Genomic DNA, 16,547 nt, shown 5'->3' with positions numbered 1-16,547 from the left:
ATTCATGAAAAAAAACAACCAATTAAACAGTGAAGGCTTTTGCTACAACAGAGATGGTGAAAGGAAGGAGAAATAATCTGTCCTTATGTAAACTGCAACATCGGAACAGGTAAAGCCTGCAGCTGTAGAGGTCAGACCAGGTGCTGCAGCCTTCTGTGCTCCCTTCCAGCAGCTGCACAACCAGACAGGGTTCCTCCTTGTCTTCCTGGGTGCCGGTCTCAGTGTCCATTTCAGCAGCCCTTAAATCCTCTCCTTAGGCTCCAAACAGCCCTGACCTCTGGGCGAACCCTCTCATATAGGAAGAGAAGAACTGACGCACAAGGGAAACGGGCTAACTTATTGCAACAATGGTGGATAGCTCTTATCTGAGTGTTCGGTGCATGCATTATTTCACAAAGTCCTGACTCTCCGTCAAGGTCTGCCAGCCACAATTGATACAGTACAGGAAATGGAAGCCTGTTGTCCGTCCTCTGGCATTCTGGACCACTTCAGTCGACTTTCCCAGGAAGATGTTGACAGGATCTTGGCTGCAGTAAAGCCTACCACTTGCCCTCTTGACCCCAGCCCATCCTGGCTAGTTAAAGCATGTGGGGATGGTATCCAAAGTCCCTTGGCAGATATTATCAATCTATCCCTGGTTGCAGGGGTATTTCCAGCCAAGTTAAAAGAGGCAATGGTTCACAAACTTTAAAAATATATATATTTGGATTCTTCCGTTTCTGGACAAGGTAATTGAGAAAGCGGTGGCAGAGCAGTTTCAAGCTTTCCTGGAGGAGTTCCGGGTTTTGGCGTCTCGACCTCGGTGGGGTCCGCAGAGCTCGCTCGCAGCGGCTCCCCCGAACCGGGCAGTAGAAGGGGTGCCACAGCCGTGGCACCCCAAGGAAGACTCTGGAGGGGTCTTCTGAAAGCAAAGGGCTCTACAGGAGCCAGGAAAACAGCCAGACAAGGTGGAATACAGGACAAGGTGGAAATCTTTGTTATAAAACACAACGAAATGGAAAATATATATGAGTGGAGTGGTGAAGGGATCCCAGTGATGTCTACGGAGATGAAAGAGCTGGATAAAGATCCAGTAGGAAAGCAGTCAAAAGAAATCAAAATGGAGACATTGTGCGTAGCTACAAAAAGGAGGTGGAAATCAAGCTGGAATAAAGTTTTTGCAGGAGGAAGTGACAGCATGGAGATCTCATTGTTTTCAAAAAAATGGATATATGTGCTAAAGGGAGAAAAGGCAGACTACTTTAAGAAGACCAAGTCATGGAAAGCTTTTAAAAAGAAGGGATTATAGATTGTTGCTCTTTCTTGCAATTGGTTAACATGGAATTAATAAAAGGAAACTGGCATACGGCCTTGAATGGCTCGGAAATGACAAAGCGAGACTTCCAGAGAAGCGTGACTTTGAAATGGCAAAGAGATTCTTAAAATCAGAATGCTTCTTTTCTGCTTGCTATTTGATTTATGAAGCGTATATTTTTAAAGTTAAACAGAGCAATTTAATAGAGAGTGGATTATACAGAGGTATGATTTTTTCTATGAGTTAAAATAAATAAGATTGAGAGAGGAGGCCGTTTTCACTTAGAGATTCTATTTATTTATTTATTTTAAAGTCAAATAGAGTATTTTAATAAAGAGTGGATTATAGAGAGTATATGATTTTTTTATTTAAGAAAAATAATAAGTATGGAAAATGAGGCTGTCATTGCTTATTAAATTTGTGTCTATTGTTCTTTCTCTCTTAGGGTAATGTGGAAATAGGAGATATAGACTCCAAAAAGTTTAATGAAGTTAAATTCTTAAAGTTAAATACTTAAATATCTAACTTAGATAAACAACTAATTTGGGTCAATTTATAATAATCTAGACAACACAGGTATTTGGAAGCTTTAAAGATCTGTTCCTGCTTATTTTTTATTTTTAATAATAGATCCTGTTGATATTGTAACAGATAAAAGTACTGCCTACTAGTTTTATTTTGGTCTTTTGTTATTTCTATTTTTATTTTTTTATGTTGGAAACAATTAAGTTAGTATTAAGGATAAAATGATTATACTTATCTTCTCTGCTTATGATTATAGTTATTATTGTTAAAATTAGTACTTATCCCTAATATGGTTAAGATTCCTTAGTGGCTTTTATTTTGTGGTTCGCTTTGATGCTTTTCTTGTTTGTTGGTATCAAAGATGAATAGTTTAATTCATATTATAAGCATAAATAGCAAAAAAACCCTATAATAAAATAATATGACTGCAGAATGTAGTGGTTGCATTGGATTAAAATGTAAAACTTGCAGGTAGAAAAAAATTAATATCAGGTTTGAAAGGTAGAAATATAACAGCGATATCTATTGCTTTTCTCTGTTTTGTTTTTCCCCCAATTCCTTTCCTTCTTTGCTTTTGTATCGCCGCATTTTTCCCCTTTATACTGAAAACCAATAAAAATTTTAAAACATAAGCTTTCCTGGAAGAGACATCAGTCCTCGATCCCTTCCAGTCCAGATTCTGCCCTGGTCATGGGAGGGAGACGGTTTTGGTCGCCCTCACAGATGACCTCAGAAGGCATCTGGACCGAGGCGGGTCAGCGCTGCTGTTGCTTTTAGATCAGCAGTGTTTGACACAGTCGATTATGATCTAATGACCCACTGCCTTGCCGACATTGGAGTTCAGGGGATTGCCTTACAGTGGATTTCCTCCTTTCTCCATGGTCGGGGACAGAGTGTGGCACTTGTTAAGCAGATCTCCATGCAGCACCCGCTGGAATGTGGTGTACCTCAAGGAGCTATTCTCTCGCCAATGATGTTTAACATCTATATGCACCCCACTGCCCAAATTGTCTGAGGTTTTGGGCTGGGCTGTCATCAATATGCGGATGACACCCAGCTCTATATGTTGATGGATGGCCACCCAGACTCCGCCCCAGGTCATCTGACCTTGGCCTTAGAAGCTGTGGCAGGCTGGTTGAGGCAAAGTCAACTGAAGCTTAATCCAGCTAAGACGGAGGTCCCTTACCTGGGCTGGGGGGGATTAGGGTTAGGCATCCAGCTCCCAACCCTGGACGGTGCATCTCTTGTGCCGGCTCAGAAGGTGAAGAGTCTGGGAGTGATGCTAGATGCCTCACTTTCAATGAAGGCACAGGTCACAGCAATTGCTCAGTCTGCCTTTTATCATCTTCGGCAGGCCAGGCAGCTAGCACCCTACCTATCCCCTTAGGCCCTAGCTACAGTGATCCATGCAACAGTCACTTCCAGGTTGGATGACTGTAACTTGCTCTACATAGTCTTACCCTTGAGACTGATCTGGAAACTCCAGCTGGTGCAGAATGGAGCAGCTTGGTTGTTGATAACAGTGCCTTTATGGGCACACATCCGGGTGCTGCGTCAACTGCACCGGCTATCAATTGAGTACCGGATCCATTTCAAGGTTTTAGTTTTGACTTTTAAAGCCTTACACGGCCTGGGACTGACATATCTATGGGATCGCCTCTCTCCATACGTGCCCCAGAGATCACTACGATCCAGCACACAACATCTACTGACTGTCCCTGGCCCAAAGGATGTCCATCTTGCCTCAACCAGGGCCAGGGCCTTTTCAGCCTTGGTCCCAGCCTGGTGGAATCAGCTCCCTCTTGAGATCCGGGCCCTCACCGAATTGTTATCTTTTCGTAGGCCCTGTAAGATGGAGCTATTCCACCAGGCCTATGGTTGAGGCAGCGGGCGTCCTACTCCATCTGCTGGCCCTATGTGGCAATCCATCTGTGCTATGACATAAATTTATTTTATTCACTATCCTGGTTCATATAATATGTGCCCAACTGAGTCACCATTTTATAAATTTATAATTATAATTTTATAATTTATAATTCGTTATGATCTGTCTGGTTTCAATTGCCAAAATTACACTATTTTTAGAATGTTGTTATCCACCTGAGCCCATCCTTGGGAAAGGGCAGACTATAAATTACTTAAAATAAAAAAAATAAAAATTCTTTCCAAACGCATTACCATTGTACTTAGGAGCAGCCATTAATGTAAGTGAGAGAGGAACTTCTGCAAAAGAGACCACACTGAATTCTGTCCAGAGATTTGCTTCCTCTAAGTGAGAGTCTTCCTGTGATGAAGAAAGAGCTTTGTCCACTGGAGAAACATATTTTGAGCAGAACAGCATCTACGGCTTGGATCCTACACCTTGTCTCCACTCTCATTTCCTTGTTCTGTTGCAGAGGGAGTCCTCCACTGTGATGCTTTAGTCGTCAGAATAAACGGTGGTCTTTGCAACAAACTCTGGTTAACACATAGACTTTGACTTGTTTCTTCTTGCCTCTTCTCTGCTTCCCCTTACTTCTGCCCTGGACGGCAATATCTATGATGGTGTGGCTGCAAGAGCAGTGAAATTCTTAATTTCTGCCAGGAAGATCATCCTGAACCCCTCTTTCGTCTAGCTTCCTATTTACAGCTCAGCATTCAGGCAGTTATTCCTATTGGCTTAGCCAACTGAGAGCGTTTGATCCATTTTTACCCCCACTGTGCTGCCAAGAGTTCCTAAGGCAAGTGTATCCATCCTGCAAAGGCTTATTGGGATGAGATGGACAGCGTGCAATCAACAAAAATGTATTCTCTACCGGCCAAGCACATCAATAATAAAACTTCTCTCTACGAGAGATGTGCAGCCCCAGCTCTCAAAGGCAATTGCCAGTCACCGCAAGTGGCCATTTACAGTCGATTTTAGAAAAAAAAAATAAATTTTGGCAAACTAAATTGCTGGTATAGTGCTTAAAAACAAACTTATTTACTGTATTAATTACATGGCCTATTTAACATGGAATATCAATTCTCTAATCACATCTCATTTTGACTTTGTATTTCAATTAACAACTCCAAAGTATACCAAAGTGGATCCGACTGTTTTAGGCTCGTTAAAAACATTTTCATTATCAGTCAAACAAGGGGATGAGAGGCAGACACTGCAAACGCTCTCTAGCAGAGCCCCCTACCCTACTTAAAAGATTATTAGAGGCATAGCACTAGTAATTCTCATTAGTGGCTTAGTGTAAAAAAAAAAAGAAAGATCTCCCCTGAAACGAAGCAAAGCAAAGGAAGGTCTCAGTGCAAATCAGTAAACCAACAGTCCCATCATACATTCAAGGGTAATCTGTCCTTTATTAAACAGAATTAATCTATTTTATTATATTGATATGCAGCGAAAAATCCCACCACTGTTAGTGCATAACACTACACACATCTACACAAAGAAAAAAATATATGTTCGTGACAATGGTACACAGACCATGACTTTTAGAAACCACAAATAACTTCATTAAATTCAAAGCTGTTTTAATACATTTTTCTTGATCAGTTTCACTTTATGAGGTTAATGTTACAAAAATACACCCAAGTCATTCATCAAGTGCAGATATGCCATAGTCAGGCCCAGCCCTAGGCCTTCTGACGCCCCAGGCAAACCTGGTGGCCCTAGGTCATCTGGCGCCCTCCCCCCCCCCCCGCAGCCCTGCAGCGCTGCACCCCACCGCCTGCAGGGTGGACAAGCGAGGGGAGGAGGTGGGGCAGGCAAGCTACAGGCGAGGGAAAGGCATGGGAGGGGGGAAGAGGAAGAGGAAAAGTGACGGGGAGGAGGTCGGACAAGCTGTAGACGAGGGGGAGGCGCAGGGGGGCGGAGAAAGAGGAAAAGCAACAGGGAGGCCCGGCGGGAAAGCTAAGGGTGAAAGGAAGGCGCAGGCAGGTGGAGGAGGAGGGAAAGCGACAGGGAGGAGGTCAGGAGGACAAGCTACAGGTGAGGGGAAGGCCTCGGGGGGGGGGGGGAAGAGAAAAAGCGATGGGAAGGAGGTAGGACCGGCAAGCTACTGGTGAGGGGAGGGTGTGGGCAGAGGAAGAGGAAAAGTAATGAAGAGAAGGTTGGGAGGACAAGCTATGGGTGAGGAGAAGGCACGGGCAAGTGGAGGAAGAGGAAAAGCGACAGGGAGGAGGTGGGACAGGCAAACTACCAGTGAGGAGAAGGTGCAGGTGGCCGAAGTAAGAGGAAAAGCGACGGGGAGGAGGCCGGGCGGACAAGCTATGGGCGAGGAAAAGGTGCAGGCAAGCAGAGGAAGAGGCACGCTAGTGGTTTGTCTAGGGTATGGGGAGGGCCAATTTCGGTGCTCCCACCCTGCCGGCGCCCTAGGCAACCACCTAGTTTGCCTAGTGGGAGAGATGGCCCTAGCTGAAGTGAAATGGCTCCGGCAGAGTCGACTGAAATTGAATCCAGCAAAGACAGAGGTCCTGCGCCTAAGTTGCAGTGGCTTGGGTAGGGAGATCCCTCTGCTGACCTTTGATGGGATGCCACTAGTACCTGCTTCAAAGGTCAAGAGTTTAGGGGTGCCCCTGGAGCCTTCGCTGACAATGGAGGCCCAGGTAGCAGCCATTGCCAAATCCGCATTTTACCATCTCAGGCGGATAAGGCAGTTGGTTCCATACCTGGAGTGCAACGACTTGGCAACAGCGATCCATGCAACGGTCACCTTGAGAACAGACTACTGCAATGCCCTCTACATGGGGCTGTCCCTGACTCAAATTCAGAGGCTGCAGCTGGTGCAAAATGTGTCAGCCAGGTTGTTAATGGAGCTACATGTACAGGAGTACATTCAACCTGTGCTGGAAATTATACACTGGCTGCCTATGGCGTTCTACATTCATTTCAAAGTACTGGCTATAACCTTTAAACTCCTATATGGCCTGGGACTTGGGATCTTTGGGACCACCTTTCCCCATATGTACCCCAGAGAGCACTACATTCGGGATCACAAAATCTTAAGATCGCCAGACTGAAAGAAGCGTGATTATCCGTCACCAGAGCCAAAGCATTCTTGGTAATAGCCCCCGTTCTGTGGAATGCCACAGTTCCACATGTAAGACCTGTAAGACCAAATTGTTTAAACTTGCTTTCAACGGTTAAGGCGAGGTGGCTGTTATTCCTTACTGAACTGAAAGAACTGGAACCAGAAACATCGGAATAATCAGAGTTTCAATATGCATATTGGATGTAATGATTGTAAAATGTATGGAAATTATTTTACTGTATATCTTGTTTTAAATTTTTATATTTGTTTTTTAACTGTTGTGAGCCTCCCTGAGCCTGTTAGGAGAGGGTGGGATATAAATTTGATAAAATAAATAAATTGCTTCAATCTGGGTACAGTAACATGAATATTAATGTGATTTGATCTTACCTGCATATTCAAAGGTGAAGACAACAAAGAAAGGAGTAACCAGATCATTAATACCCTGAACGTATCCACTGGCAGGATGACGTATTGCCCAGATGAAGAGAATTCTTTCAAATATCTGTACAGAGGAAACACAGAGAAACACAACGCAACATGATCAGAACGCACGAAGAGTGACACACACATATTCAAATATAAGCCAACATCAGGAAACATAACTATCAACCATCATTAATTCAACTTATTGGTTTATTTAAGGAAAATATTTTCAGGATTGCTGGTAATGTGTTAAATTCTGCATGTATACAACTTAAGTTATAGGCTGTAAAAAGATTCCTTTGCAATACTGTACAATTTTGCTTTTCTTCCAACATTTTATGGAGGCCATTCAAAAAGCTAATTCAGATGAAACCAGGGACTCCTTATGCAGCGAGAGGGATTATTTGACTTGCTTGAAAACAGGCCCACTACCCCACCAAACTGATCTCAAACTTCCATTTGATCTCAAAAGTTTTTTCCCATTTGGAAGAGCAGTGGCCTGCTGTTTGTGCCCCTTTGGGTTCTACGAACTAATGGCATGGTTCCTTCATTCACGGACATCACTCATCTTCTCTGGTACCTCCAGTTCTTTTGCGTTTTCAAGAAGTGCACATCACTTTTTTTCACAGAGAATTCATAAATATTTCTCAAAAATCACTCCAAGTATACGCTTGAACAACAAACAAACATTGCACTAGAAGGGAGAAACAGGAGAGCCAAAGAAGCTTTGCCTTAGTGATGAGCACCTTGTAGAATGTGGCCTTCTATCCTGAAAATCTTAAGGTATTTTTTTCCCCTAAATTTCATGACTGCTGCAGAATAAGAACAGTCTCAAAGCAAGTTTCTACTTCTGCTTGATATGCCAGATTTTCTGCACAATTATAAAGGACACCATTTTGTTGCGCATCTTCTCTCCAGCCTGTGCTTCCACTGAAAGGCATCACATTCTCCAGAGTGCACGCTTGAGATTTGGCACTAGCTGAAAACGTATCACTTCCAGTACGCAGCTCATTTGCGGCTGCTGTATGAAAAGCGGTTGCAAGAAAGCCACAGGGATCTAATACTTAGGGATTTGTAACCAACACAGTGACACACAGAGGACCAGAAGAGTGCTACAAAGCCATGGCACCGCGGGATGGTTGGAGAAGGAGGCAGAGACGACTCTCGGCAGGCAGAACAGGAACTGGATGACCCTCTGTAAACTTGTGGGGATTTCGTTTAAGTGCAGAGAAGGTGCAGTAATGTAGATTTAAGTGCAGAGAAGACGTTAAGAGCAGAGAGAGAGAAAAGTGCGTGGACAGAATGTTTTGCAGACCAACTTGATTTATGGTACCAGAGAAACATGCTGGTTTGAGAGATTTGCGCAGGTGTAATTTGTGGTCACGTTGACCTGATACTGTGGATAATTGGCTGGAGCAAGTGGAATGTTATGAGGTCATGAAATAAATAAAAAGCAGCCATCGGTATTGCGCAGCAGAATAAAGAGTTTTATTAATTATGAGAAGCTGCTAGCAACTCTGATGAACTTTAGAAATTGATCCAGGCGCCTCCCTGTGTGTGTCTCTGTGTGTGTGTGTGTTTTCCTTGTGGTGTAAATCTTACTTTTCTCGCTGGTACGTGGGCTGGACCTACGGCAAAACTTACTTATAAAGCCATGCTACAGGTCTGAAGAATGGGCATAGCGATATAGAAAGTACATGCAAAGGTTGCAGCCAAGCAGTGATAGGAACTACTTTCTCATGTTTACAATCTACTTGACAAAGATTTGGCAAATATACGGAGCATAAAATTGGTTGAAAATGAGGGATACCTCTTTCTTCTCAATACACTTCACACATCTGTGTCTGTCATAATTGCTTATGCTTTCTTCTGGACAATTTAAAATGGGGCAAAATGCTGCTCAAAAATTTCCACTAGATCCTACATTAAATATGATATGTTGTTCTTCAGTCGCACAGTCGAGTCTGACTCTTTGTCACCCCATGGACAAAGTCACGCCAGGCCCTCCTGTCTTCCACCATCCTTCGAAGTCTGCTCAAATTCATGTTAGTTACATCAGTAATGCTGTCCAGCCATCTTCTCTTTTGCCGTCCCCTTCTTCTTTGGCCTTCTGTCTTTCCCAGCATCAGGATCTTCTCCAGTGAGTGCTCCCTTCTCATTTGGTGGCCAAAGTATTTGAGCTTCAGCATCTGACCTTCAAGGGAACAGTCAGGGTTGATTTCCCTTAGGACTGACTGATTGGATCTTCTTGCAGTCCAAGGGACTCTCAAGATTCTTCTCCAGCACCACAGCTCAAAAGCATCTGTTCTTCTGCACTTGGCCTTCCTTATGGTCCAGCTCTCACAGCCATACATTACTACTGGGAATACCATCGCTTTGACTATACGGACTTTAGTTGGCAGGGTGATGTCTCTGCTTTTTATTATACTGCCCAAGTTCACCATAGCTGTCCTCCCAAAGAGCAAACGTCTTTTAATTTCATGGCTACAGTCACCATCTGCAGTGATCTTGGATCCCAGAAATGTGAAGTCTGTCACTACTTCCACGTCTTCCCCTTTTGTTTGCCAAGGAGTGATGGGGCCGGATGCCAAGATCTTGGGGGTTTTGATGTTTTTTTTACTTTTGTGCTCTCCTCTTTTACCCTCAACAAGCAGTTCTCTAGGTCCTCCTCACTTTCTGCCATTAGAGTGGTGTCATCTGCATATCTGAGGTTGTTGATGTTTTTCCCGGCAATCTTAATTACGGCTTCTGCTTCATCCAGGCCAGCATTCCGCATGATGTACTCTGCATATAAATAAGCAGCATGACAACATACATCCTTGTTGAACTCCTTTTCCTATTCTAAACCAATCACTTGTTCCATATCCCGTTCTGACAGTTGCTTCTTGACCCTTATACAGGTTTCTCAGAAGACATGTGAGGTGGTCTGGTACTCCCATCTCTTTAAGGACTTGCCATAGTTTGTTGTGATCCACACAATCAAAGGCTTTAGCATAGTCAATGAAACAGAAATAGAAGTATTTCTGATACTCCCATGCTTTCTCCATAATCCAGCGAATGTTGGCAATTTGATCTCTAGTTCCTCTACCTCTCCGAAACCAAGCTTGAACTTCTGGTAGTTCCCGATCTACATACTGCTGAAGCCCAGCTTGTAGGATCTTTAACATGACCTTGCTGGCATGTGAAATGAGTGCAATGGTGCGATAGTTTGAACATTCTTTGACATTACCCTTCTTTGGGAATGGAATATAAACTGATCTTTTCCAATCCTGTGGCCACTGTTGCATTTTCCAAATTTGTTGACATCATGTGTGCTTCACTTTAAGAGCATCATCTTTTAGTACTTTGAACAGCTCAACTGAGATACCATCATCTCCGCTAGCTTTGTTGTTAGTAATGCTTTCTAAGGCCTATTTGACTTCACACTCCAGGATGTCTGGCTCAAGGTTAGCGATTTCACTGTCATGGTTGTCAAGGACATTGAGATCCTTCTTGTATAATTCTTCTGTATATTCTTGCAACCTCTCCTGATCTCTTCTGTTTGTTAGGTCCCTACCGTTTTTGTCCTTTATCATAGCCATCTTTGCACAAAACATACCCTTGATTTTTCCAATTTTCTTGAAGAGAAAATTGTCCTTCCCATTCTAATATTTTCCTCTATTGCTTTACATTGTTTCTTCAGGAAGGCCTCCTCATCTCTCCTTGCTGTTCTCTGGAAATCTGCATTCAGTTGGGTGAGTTTTTCCTTTTCACTTTTTCCTTTCACTTGCCTTCTTTCCTCAGCTATTTGTAAAGCCTCATCAGACAGCCACTTTGCTTTCTTGCATTTCTTTTTCTTTGGGATGGTGCTGATTGCTGCCTTCTGTACAATGTCATGAACCTCCCAACCCTCAATGGGACGTTTTTGGTGCCAGCCCCGAGGGTGAAGAGTTTAAGGGTTATCCTGGATTCCTCCCTTTTCATGGAGACCCAGGTTTCTTGGCCAGCCTTTTATCATCTTCAGCTGGCCAAGCAACTGGTTCTTTATCTCACTTTCCAGGACCTAGCTGCAATGATCCATGCAACAGTCACTTCCAGACTAGATTATTGTGACTCGCTGTATGTGGGGCTGCCCTTGAACTTGACCTGGAAACTACAGCAGGTGCAGAATGTGACAGCACAGTTGCTGACAGCAATGCCTGTGAGGACTCACATTCAGCCAGTGCTCCGCCAACTGCACTGGCTGTCTATGGAGTACCGGATCCAGTTCAAGTTGTTAGTGTTGACTTTTAAAGCCCTAAGTGGCCAGGGATCTGCTTATCTCAGGGATCACCTCTCCTCTTATGTGCCCCACAGAGTCTTGTGCTCAATAGATCAACATCTTTTGGCTGTCCCTGGCCTGAAGGATGTCCAACTAGCCTCAACTAAGGCAAGGCTTTTTCAGCCTTGGCCTCAGCCTGGTGGAACAAGCTACCAACTGAGATCAGGGCCCTATGGGATCTATTGAAATTCTACAGGGCTTGTAAGACAGAGCTTTTAGTTGAGGCAGCAGGCATCCAATTTCCACCAGGCTTTTAGTTGAGGCAGCAGGCATCCACATTTTTCTATCTTTTGGCCTCCCCTACTGGTAACCCTGGCCTCCTGGCCAGTGGCCAACATCATGACACCACTTAGAAGAATATATTATAGTGCTATCACCATCAAAGCAATGTCATATACTGGTTTTATTAATGCTGTTTTAACTCATAATTTTAACCTATGTAAGATCTATTGTGTTCTATTGTTTTTAGATCATGGCTTGTGTGACTTATAACAATCCCTGAGCCCCCTTGCAGGGTGGGATATAAATTGAAAACAACAACAGCTTCCTCAGTTGCTATTTGTGAGAACTAGATCGTGCAAAGTCTCCCAACAGCCACAGTCAGGTTGCTCTTTCATTTGGTTGGGCACCAGAAAACTGATTTGCACGCAAGCTTTGCTCAGAACAGTCAAAAAGGTTGGGTTCACTAGTTCCTGCTGTCCCCTTGCCACCAACTATGGGCTATTTTCTTTCTTGATTTAAGGTGGCTTTTCCATTCTTGGACACACTCACAATCTCTTATTATTTGATTACTGAAAATATTGTTAAACCAGTCTTTCTTCCATATCTCACCCAAGAGATAAGAGCAGAAGTTAAGCATAATGACAAGACATGTACAACTTGAGCCAAGAAAATCAATCCAGCAAGAAAGTATTCTCCATTTAAAAGTCAATTTCAAATTACCTTTTTAAAACCCTCATCTGCCCCCCCCCCAGATAATAAAAACAGGTCTATAGTGTGATATTATTTTTGCGGAGAAACACCATTTTAGGCTAGGGTTATATGTGAGTTGGCAGGAAGAGGCTATCAAACTCAGAGAAGGTTTTGGGCCTAGTCTCTTCCTCCTCCCCCCTTCCCTCCTGTCTGGAAGCAGCAATTCTGAGTAGGCCACCTAGAGAGACAGGAAGTCTTTCAGGCTGGTTTCCCAGAAGGCTGCAGCAGGGTAAACCAGTTCCTGGGTGGGAACTGGGTTTTTATATTGGAGATTTTTGGGGGGAAGCCTTCAGTTTGAGTTCAGTCACACAATTTCCATCCCAGTGCCCCTATCCCTTTAGAAATAATATATATATATATATTTAAATATTAAAGATCTCCCAATTTCTTTTTGTGATCCAGCAGTCTATGGAACTGTCTGGGAAAGTTTAAACAATTTTCCCTCACAAAATTTTTCACCAAGTCCCCTTTATGTCAGATCTGTCCCTCATAACAAATGAATATGACACCCCTGTTTTAAAGGAAGGGGAAAAAAAACAGCCTTCCTCTTCTGGACTAAGCACATCAAAGTGTCTTGGTTGCTTTTGGATCTTCAGTTGCTCTCTGAAAAACAAATCGGTGAAAGCTGTAGCAGAGAGCTTACCTTTTTTGGTTAAAAAAAAAAAACCTACCTCCCTGCTAGACTCAAATGATTCACACCACTAAGACTTCAAGGCTGGATTAAAGTTAAGGTGGTTTAAGTGGAACTGTCCTTGAAGATGACTTAAAAATTTCAGGTGGCACCAAAAACACAACAAAACGAAACAGCTCCTTCGCTGCTTATTGGAATAGGCAGATTTGAACAAAGCACCGGTTTTGAAGCAAACAGACTCGCTTTCAGCTGGTTTCTTGGTTCGACACAAATTGTGGGTCAATGCCTTGAAGCTATTAATGACATCTCCTAAATTCAGGCTCATTCTTAGATCAGAGCAATCTCTCCTGATCCTGACCATCCTTTCTTCTCAGTCAGTACATTCGACCTCAGTGAGAGAGTGAGCTTTTTTTTCCTATAGCTTGCTTCAATTATAGAACAGCCTCCCCGATGGAAAGTATCAAACTCTAACCTGTTAACCACCAAACTAAGAACATAAGACCAGTTCTGCTGGACAAGACCAGCGGTCATCTAGTACAGCATCCTTTTTCCAGTAGTGGTCAGACAACTGCCATAGGTAAGCAGGGTCTGCCATATAAGAGCCCTCATCAAATGGCTGCTCTCCAGTCTCTGACAATCATAGGAAGTCTGCCTCTGAACCATAAAATCACATTCAGCTACTGCAGCGGACAGCTAAGGATGGGTCAGTCTTCCATACAACCGTCTAACCCCCATTTAAATCTCCATGAGCCAGTGGCCATCACAACACGTAAAGGCAATAAGTTCTGCAAGACAACTACCCATTATGTGAAGTGATCTGCTTGGACTCTGTCGCTCACACTGTGAACGTCAGTATTACAGAAGAGGAACTCCCACTGACAATTACCACATAATGAATTAAACGCCGACGTGTTGCTTTTCGGAATTGTAAAAGATTTGTTTTATCATGAGGCAAACCTTAGTTTTATTTTGTGACTGTTTAAGTCATTTCAACGCAATTATTATCTTTTACTTATGGTGTCAGCCTCTCTCGGTAGTTTTCTGGAAGAGTGGGGCAACAATGTTTTAAATACATCAAGTAAATTAGTACAGTCAGCAGTAAGGAACACTGAAAGAGAAGCTCTCTGAAGACTGATTCCTGCCAGGCTATAAAGCCCAGAACATGGAACCAAAAGCTGGGAGAATGGAGGTGACCAGGGCAAGCCAGAGGGAAAGCACCTGGAAATATTACAGCCCCAGCAGGTATGGTTCATCAGCAAGCAGCAGTTTCCACGGCATCCCCAGGATAAGCATACAGCGATTCCAGCTTAACAATCACAGTGCTGGAAATTATGATCTGACAACACCACTTGCCTCTGTTACTTTGGGTTGAAGAATTAAAGTCTCTGGGCTCATACGAGGAATGTCAATAAGAATCTGAAAGAGAAACACATTCATTTTGGAAAGCTTCAAAAGACATAAAGGCATTCAAATACAACAGTTGAAAACTTTTGTTTTTCCAATAAAATAGGGATAACTATGCCAAATTGGGGCCTACTTGGCTCCCTTTGCCAGATTTTTTCATAAGCCTTTATGGGTTTTGTCCTTTGTTACACAGAACATTTAGTATTGAGCATCAGATACAATGAGATACAATCTGTTACAGAAAAGAATAAGAAATATTTTTTACAGGTTATCGGCAAATGGGAATGAGCCAGGTTAATAGTTCCCTTGCTCTGCTTGCTGCTGCCTTTCTATACTGGTAAGCAACGCAGGAGCACAAAAACTGCTACTGAGTTGCTATTTGTGTTAACACTTTGCATTTCCTGAACCATGTAAAAAGCCAGTTTGTTCCCACTCTCCAAGAACTGAGAGGCATGAGGATGCTTTCAATCTGCTCTTTTTGATCTATTAATGTGAGGAATAAAAGCTGCTACCTACACAAACTCCTTCAAGATGAAGATAAAGCATAAGAAACACATAAAAGACATACCCAGAAGGTGAATGGAGGTTCAGGTTTACAGAGGAATTAATGGAAGATCAGGTTTACAGAGCAACCCCTGGCTAAGAGGATATATTTTGTAGTACATAAAAGGTGTATCAGCTCTCCAGGCTTTCAAAATAGATCAGCATTTCCTCAATAAAGACCTCCCAGAGAATTGAATTATCCATTTCCTCCCATTGTCTAAAACAATAGTTTTCAAACTGTGTTCCTAGAAACCCTGAGGTGCCTTGGAAGCTTGGGGGGGGGGGGGGGGAGGTTACCACTAAAAGAAATAATAACCGCAGACTGGCTTCTCTGAAAAGCAGTCTGCCCTGCATTACTGTAAGAGAATCTTAGGCACGTTCCAAAGCTCAGGTGGAAAATAGTGAAGCTCAAGAAACACTTTCTGCATAAAGGGTGTGCACGCTACAACATGCCCCAGGATCTTCTGAACCACCCAAGGATAGCCACGGTTACGGGTTCCCCAAAAGAAATGCATTATCTGCAAACAAGCAGTTCAAAAAGCATCCTGTTAAACTATAGATGTTCTATCCATATCCAAGGTTAACTGCGTACTGAAGAGTAAATACAAGACTGCGGACAGCAATTAACTATCCTGTAGTTAAAATGTTATTTATTGCTGTTATTATTGTACAATGTATGCATTAAGTTCTTGTTGTTAGCCGCCCTGAGCCGCTTTGGCAGGGAGGGCGGGATACAAATAAAAAGTGACTGACTGACTGACAATTTTGACGGTGTCAAGATGATACAACTGGGATGCCCGGCCCATGTGCTTAGAAAGCTTCCAGTTGATCAAGCAGCTTCCTGTCATTGCTATATGAGAAACACTGGCTACATGTATCTACACCAAGAGCAAAGAGGCTGTGCTAAACGCAAAACGTCACATGCATGGCAAGCTGTCCAATGAAATTCTGTCATAAAATGAACATTCAGTCAGAAAGAAAGATCTACCTATGCTAGGAACAGCATACTGCAGGCAAGAATATTAGAAAAGGTTGAAATTACTCTGCTTATTTCTAAACGAGCATGATTCATGATACACCTGATGCTCAGCATAGGATCAGCAAAAAATGCCGAGTTCTAACACATATGCAGACATGTGGGCCATCTACTAATATACCTTAGCAGAAATAAGCCACTTAAAAATGTTAAACATGCTTGTGAAGTCATTCTTGGAGCATAAACATTTTCAGATTAATTCCTCCACCTGTCTATATGTATCCTGATGCGTTTCTTCATTTCTTGAGTCATAATATTGTTCAACAAATGCAAAATACTCTTTCCGCTTTCTTTGCAAAGTGCCTTCTCTCCGATCTACATTGGCAGGAAGGTACCCCTAGAAAGTAAGGGAAAACATTAAAACTACAGCAATTTCTGTTTACCAGTTCATTGGGGGGTGGGGGCTGTCA

General features: G+C 43.0%; 1 protein-coding gene across 1 annotated transcript in view; it reads right to left on the bottom strand.

Moving 5' to 3' along the window:
* The window catches only part of TBC1D22A (TBC1 domain family member 22A), a 261,287-nt gene that overhangs the window by 158,829 nt on the left and 85,911 nt on the right, over window positions 1-16,547 (bottom strand). Inside the window, exons 6-8 of the mRNA XM_060244773.1 lie at window positions 16,346-16,474; window positions 14,508-14,570; window positions 7,216-7,330 (exon numbers count right to left, since the gene is read on the bottom strand). Coding sequence (XP_060100756.1) covers window positions 7,216-7,330; window positions 14,508-14,570; window positions 16,346-16,474 — 307 coding nt within the window. The remainder of the gene's footprint in view (window positions 1-7,215; window positions 7,331-14,507; window positions 14,571-16,345; window positions 16,475-16,547) is intronic.

Source organism: Heteronotia binoei, chromosome 8 (genome assembly GCF_032191835.1).
Source record: "Heteronotia binoei isolate CCM8104 ecotype False Entrance Well chromosome 8, APGP_CSIRO_Hbin_v1, whole genome shotgun sequence".
NCBI classification, from domain to species: domain Eukaryota; kingdom Metazoa; phylum Chordata; class Lepidosauria; order Squamata; family Gekkonidae; genus Heteronotia; species Heteronotia binoei.
Note: the sequence above shows the minus strand (reverse complement) of the source record. Positions and strands in the feature narration are given on the sequence as shown.